The following is a 6,547-nucleotide window of genomic DNA, read 5'->3' on the forward strand; positions in this document are numbered from 1 at the left end:
CTTCACTCAACCGTTCTCTTCTCTCCCTTGATATTTATGCTATCTCCAAATATTGGAGTATCTACTAACACCAAGAATGACCTAGAAGCAATCCATAGGTGAAGGTGTATTCATTTTCCTTGAGAGTACTTGTTGCTTCGAATGAGGAGTTTTCGCCATTGTATTCATTTTCCTTGAGAGTACTATCTTTATTGAGAGTACTTGTTGCTTCGAATGAGGAGTTGAAATTCCTTTCACTTTTATAACCCAAAAAGCTTCATTTTTTGGTAGAAACACATTTCTTGATGTAGTTATGTTTTGACACCTACAGGTACAATTATAAGATTCCCTCTATCTCAATGGATGCATGCCTTGGGGTCATTAAAGCTGTTTGGAATACAACTCAAGATATAATCGAGTGATTCTAGTTGGTTGCTATTTTAATTGCAAAATTTAGATATTTTCATAAAGTGCAACACATTATTTTCTTTATGAGACGACAATTGAGAGAACATATTTTGCAACATGAGCCTAGGACAATTGGACATGCTTATTCCCTTTGCCATCATTCAGATTCTCTTGTTAAACGACATAAAAGAGTTTACCTAAATTTTGGGCCAAGAAACTACCATTTTAAGGGGCTTTGTTAATAGAGATGCATGCTAGCTATTCCTCAACTTCTATGCTATTAGGAGGATTGACACTTCAATGACAAATACTCCACACACACACACACACACATGTTCATGGGAGCATATTTAGCAAGTGTCCACTTATACTGCATTTTCCTTCTTTGCAATTTAGCAGGCATTTTGAATCTTTTCCAGTCAGATTTAAGGCCTTATGCTACTCTCTTTCCTAGATGCTTCCCTTACTTCCTTCAATCTCTACAACAATCTATGGCACCTTGTCACTCAGGGATTGGATAGACCTCATTATGATCTTTGCATGAGAGATTTTATCATCTTTTTTTATTGAACTTACTCGGAGTTTTCAGCCCCTTTGTACAGTGAAAATTAATACAATATCCTTCCACCCAAAAGTATGTGTGCATGTGCTTGGCGAGTCCTACCTAGTTTGCATCCAATGAAGTTGCCCAGCATGAGTGCTAAGCGTGGAGTGTCACAGGCATAATTGAGGTTCTAAGTGCATAGCAATGCAACCATAGCACTGCAAGGAAAGCTCCCTAAATAGAGACCTGAACCTCATTGATAAGAGCATTTTATCTTTCTATTGCTAGCAAGATCTCCAACTCATCCAGCTCTCTTAAGCAATATAAAAAATAATCATACCGAAAGTCATCAAATTGGATTGCTGGCACTCACAATCACAATATAATGCACAGCATGATCAGATATTTGTTGACAATCCCACCCCCTGTGGGAAAACTGACCGCCCAGAAAATAAATAATAATAGCTTTGGCAACCAAAAAAAAAACCGTGGTTTTTCATATCAAGGCAGTTCTCTTGATGCTGTAATAGAGAGACCTTGACAAGAATCAAAGAAATCATACTCCCTGATAATAGCAAATGTCTCCAAAGAATGTAGAGCTGATACCTAAGTGAGAGATCAGTGAGCTTGTATACAAAGCAACACCTGGAGCAGGAAAACCCCAAGCATCACCAAACAGATTTCAACACATCAACCACCTGCTTCATTGTTGGCCTAACTGAGAGAGAGACCATTGTACATTTGATAGCAAGCTTCAACACCTCAAGCAATTCGGAACGTGGACCTTGCTCCCATAATCCAGGAGCAAAAACTTCTTTTGGCTTGCCTATTTGCCAAAGTTGGCAAGCCCATGCCACAATGTCAAAGCCATGACCATAATCAGAAAAGGTTGTATCCAGTGCTTTCTTTCCAGAAAGAAGCTCCAAGAGAACTACACCATAGCTATAGACATCTGCCTTGTCAGATACACGGCATGTCATTGCATACTCTGGTGCAACATATCCAAATGTGCCTGCTACATCAGTTGTTGCATGAGTTTCTGATGCACTCAACAATCTTGCTAGACCAAAGTCTGAAAGAACTGCATTCAAGTTGTTATCCAGAAGGACATTACTTGGTTTAATGTCACGATGAAGCACTCTTGGATTACACTCATCATGAAGGTAAGCTAATGCTTGAGCAATATGAATTGCAATTTTGAACCTTATTCTCCAGCTTAGACTTCCTCTGTGCCCATCATGTAACAAGTTCTCCAGATTACCACCTGGTAGATAGTTGTATATTAAAAACATCTGCGATTCACTGGCATGATAACCAATGAGAGTAACCAGATTAGGATGCTGTATCTTTCCTAGAGTGCGGATTTCTGCCTCAAATTGTTTAGTACCCTGAAACCTTCCTAAAGAGAGCCTTTTGACTGCCACGAGCAGACCAGGCAACTCAGCCTTGTAAGTAGCCCCAAACCCACCATTCCCAATGAGATTGTTCACACTAAAGTTTCCTGTTGCCTCAACAACTGTATCATATGACAGCTGAAAGCCAACACTTCTGAAGGTAACCAGTTGCTTCCTCCCTGACTGATATTCAGGTCGTACAGGGATGTCGTGCTTTGTGTGTTGAAATAGGAGGAGGAGAATTATAAGGACAGCAGCAATTGCACAACCAGATGTTATAGCTGCTATAACAATAGTATTTGGATGATAACTTCTCTTTACAACAACGTGAGCTGCATATGGCAGCGATCGATCCAAATGGTTGAGAGATGGGGTAGGAGCAGATGCTGAACCAGACTCCAGGTATTGATAACCTGTTGCACGCACATGAGTGCACAAAACTTTCAAATTACCAGCTTGAGGTATTGGGCCAGATAAGTTGTTGCAAGCCACATCCATAAGCTCTAATAGAGTGAGCTTTGAAATCTTAAATGGAATAACACCAGAAAGGTGGTTACTTCTCAACAACAGCTTCTTTAGATGTGTGAGATTTGCGAGGTCCACTGGTATATCACCTGTCAACTTGTTGCCTGAGAGGTCTAACACAACAAGAGAGTTCAATCTTCCAATATCTTTGGGGATTCTTCCAGTCAGGCAATTATTTGCTAGAAGAAGATGTTGAAGACCATGAAGATCCCCAATCTGTGATGGCAGGTCACCACTAAGATTGTTCGATCCCAAGTCAAAATAAGTTAAATGCTTTAACTTCCTGAGTTCAGCAGACAACTTTCCAGCGAATTGGTTTGAGGCAGCATTGAAATGCCTAAGAGATGCACAATTTGCCACACTATCCAAAGGAAGAGCTCCTGAAAATTGATTATTGCTCAAATCCATGTAGAAAGTGTGAACCCTTGTGCATATATCAAAGCAACTGCTCGGAAGTGTGCCTGTGAGCTGGTTGCCAGAAAGAAACAATCCATAAGATGAGCCTCTTTTAACCAAGTTTTCCCCTAGTTTCAAACTAGAGACAGGGCCTGTCAGCTTATTTCGGCTTACATCGTGAACTATGGGGAGGCCTTGTGTTTCAAACCAAGCTGGTAGTTTACGTGCTACCATACCACAATATAACAGAAAAAAGTAAGGCTCGATAGCACTCAGAGAAAAGCTGAGGTCACCCCATAGCAAAGCTGCCACCTTTGGCTTGGAAGATGGATTCATTAGTCTTGTCATTGGACAGCTTCTCTCAGACCAATTGGGCAGTCCTCCAACAAGAAAATTGCTGCTGACATTAAATACAACCATACATTCAATAGCAAGGGAACCTGGGATCATCCCTTCCAGTTTATTAGCACTCAAATCAACAAAAGACAACTGCCTGCACTCTGCAAGTCCTGCTGGAATATTTCCAGTTAGCGAGTTGCCAGCAAGATTGAGAACTTCTAGGCTCTGACAACCGCCCCAATTTGATGGTAGGGAACCACTTAATGTTGCTGCAGGAGACCATAAAATCTTGAGTCTGGGGAGACTGAATATAGTAGCTGGAAGTGCAGAAAACAGATTGTGTTCATCTTTCAGATAATGGCGTATGCTGTCCTTTGAATCCCCTGTAAAGTTCCGTATGGAGGATAGAGTGCCCACATAATCTGTCAGCACAAGCAATGAAAGCTGTGAGCAGTTCCCAAGCTGTGGTGGAATATCTCCACCCAGCCTATTCCGAGAAATATCAAGAATCTTAAGCCTTTGCAGATGGCCAAGATCTTCAGGAATTGAACCTGATAACAAATTTGATGACAATACTAGTGATTGCAATCTAGAGCACTTTCCAAACCCACTCGGAATTGTACCTGCAAGAAAATTATCTTCCATGCGAAAATGCTCCAGACTGCCACAACCCATTGTCAACTCCCATGGAATTGTTCCACCTAATCTGTTAGACGAAGCAGCAAGCACTTGCAGATCTGGAAGGCTTCCAAGAGCGGCAGGTATATTGCCCGACAACTTATTTCCTGCCAGATTCAATACTTGAATTTTCCTGCAACTCGCCAAGTCTGAAGGAATGCCACCTGCTATGAAATTATAAGCCAAGTTTAAAATCCTCAGTTGAGAGAGTTGTCCAAGTTCTGCAGGTATAATGCCAGAGAACTGATTTGCCCCTAGGTCAAGCACTTCCAGAGATCTTAAATTAGCAATTTCTTTCGGTATGCCTCCATGAAATGAATTGAATGGCAATGACAATATTTTCAGCTCTGACAAGTTCCCAACAGCTGGAGATAGAACACCTTCAAGCCTGCAAGGCACTGAACTGTTGTAAGCAACATTCTCTCCCAATACTTGACATGGAAACCCTTCTGAGGCCCTGGCAATGTTGCTAGAGTAACTCAAAAAAGATGCACAAAAACCTTGGCTGCTATGGCTTGTTCTAAATTCATCTCTGCTTGTGATGTTCAACGAGACTATGCGTCCAGAACTATCACAACCTACACCCTTCCAAATACAGGGATCTGAAAAGTCGTCCTTCCAATCATCCAGTAGCTCCAATGGATCCGACCAAATTGCTGTTTTAATATTGAGTAAAGCAATTCCATCAGATGAGAGTGAATTGGCACCAAGGGATAGCCAAAGAACACAGACTGCATATATTCCATTAAACAATAGAGATGGAAGAAGACCTAAACATCGTAACTGTTGTCTCTGCTCCATACATTATCACAGTGCACCAGTTACAAAATGCGAATTATGTCGCTCATATCTCAATCAAGGCTCCCCAATGCTTTGCTGTTGATGTGACCACCCTAACACACTTTCAAATCACCATGATGTTGCAGAGTACTTTAACAGGATTTTGTTCGCTCAACATGTGTGAGGCTCTTCTTCACCTTAGCATGTTGCTAAGCAGAAATTGGAACTGAGTATGCCTTGTCTGCAGCTCTGCAATTAGGGTGCGTACCCAGTAGATGGAAATGCCTGCCTTGGTAAAAGCTGCAGAAACTGGGCACTAATCAGCTGCCTTTGAGGATGATAAGTACTTCACTGAGCTATATGCTTGACAGACCCGCATTCAACTATTTACTGAGTTGTTGACTGCAGACTTTTGCAGGCATATCAATGCTTGAAACTTATTGACAGTCGGAGATGCCGGCATATCATCACCTCCATGTGCTGTGGATCTTAAAATGGCTCATAGTTCACCATAGCCACGATCACATATGAAATGAGCTGCGGGATTGAAGATACTCCCAACACAGAGAATTATACACGGACTGTCACACTGGAGTGATGATTCATGTTCCGCAAGCTTAACTCTGCAAGAACCACCGGATGGAGCACATACTCAGAAGAGCTTGCTCAACGTCATGAAAGCAGAGTATGACAAGAGCAGGTCTGTGCTCGAGCTGGCTGACATGTACATGTCTTCCTCCGAGCGTTCTGTTTTGATTGGAAGAAGTCTTCCTAGCTCAGGAATTGCAGCCCAGCGTGACTCTATGCATAATTGCTTGGAAATCGACCACCCACGGAGGATTGCCCGCCCTCTTTTTCTTTTTCTTTTTCTGTTTTCCACTCCCAGCATTAAAGTGGGTCAAGAGATGAAGCTCCAAGGGAAAGAGGAGGAAAGACAGAGTCTCTGGACTCTGTCTCTTTACCAGAGACAGAGACAGAGACAGAGACAGAGAGAGGAAGAAAAGACTCGAGAGGGAGAGTCCTGACAGCAGGAAAACAGAGCATCCCATTGTGATTCTGAATTTGTGAATGCCCTAAGCCAGGGCCCTGACCAGCTACCCAGTAACCCACACCCTTGACATTAGTTAAATTAATAATTAATTGATAATAAATTCAACCACCAATTATTCAGCTTATACTCTAGCCTCTTGTGCCCAATATCTAAATGCTTGATAATAATTTAATTCCCAAATGTGCCCAACATAATTTAAATTGGAAATCAATCAAATCATTCAAAAAAGGAAGAGGATAGACTTTTTCTTGCTTGTAGCCCAGGATAATTCAAAATTTTCAAAGGTAGAGTGAGATATAAGGCAGTGATACTATATGTATTTGATGTTTTGTTAAAGCATAAGGCAATGATACTATATGTATTTGATGTTTTGTTAGAGAATAATGGCAAATTTTTCCTCTGGGTCATTGCTTTATACTCTATAAATTTGGTGGTTTCATAAAAGATAATAAC

General features: G+C 41.3%; 1 protein-coding gene across 1 annotated transcript; it reads right to left on the minus strand.

Moving 5' to 3' along the window:
* Positions 1 to 1,512: 1,512 nt before the first annotated feature.
* Positions 1,513 to 6,121, minus strand: LOC148017202 (LRR receptor-like serine/threonine-protein kinase RPK2). Its single transcript, XM_087662608.1, has 2 exons — positions 4,209 to 6,121; positions 1,513 to 4,007 (listed from the first exon to the last, which is right to left on the minus strand). The coding sequence occupies exons 1-2, from the start codon at positions 5,062 to 5,064 to the stop codon at positions 1,600 to 1,602; spliced, it is 3,264 nt and encodes a 1,087-aa protein (XP_087518734.1). The 5' UTR covers positions 5,065 to 6,121; the 3' UTR covers positions 1,513 to 1,599.
* Positions 6,122 to 6,547: the final 426 nt, after the last annotated feature.

This window comes from Lygodium microphyllum, chromosome 22 (genome assembly GCF_053477565.2).
Source record: "Lygodium microphyllum isolate KBCC chromosome 22, Lygodium_microphyllum_v1.1.10, whole genome shotgun sequence".
NCBI lineage: Eukaryota > Viridiplantae > Streptophyta > Polypodiopsida > Schizaeales > Lygodiaceae > Lygodium > Lygodium microphyllum.

Excerpts from the sequence above, each read along its gene's own strand:
- LOC148017202 (XM_087662608.1), bottom strand. The coding sequence starts at position 5,064 with ATGGAGCAGAGACAACAGTTACGATGTTTAGGTCTTCTTCCATCTCTA. Across the intron at positions 4,008-4,208 it reads GGAAGATAATTTTCTTGCAG|ATTATGTGGGCACTCTATCC; the intron begins GTACAATTCCGA and ends TTGTGCTGACAG.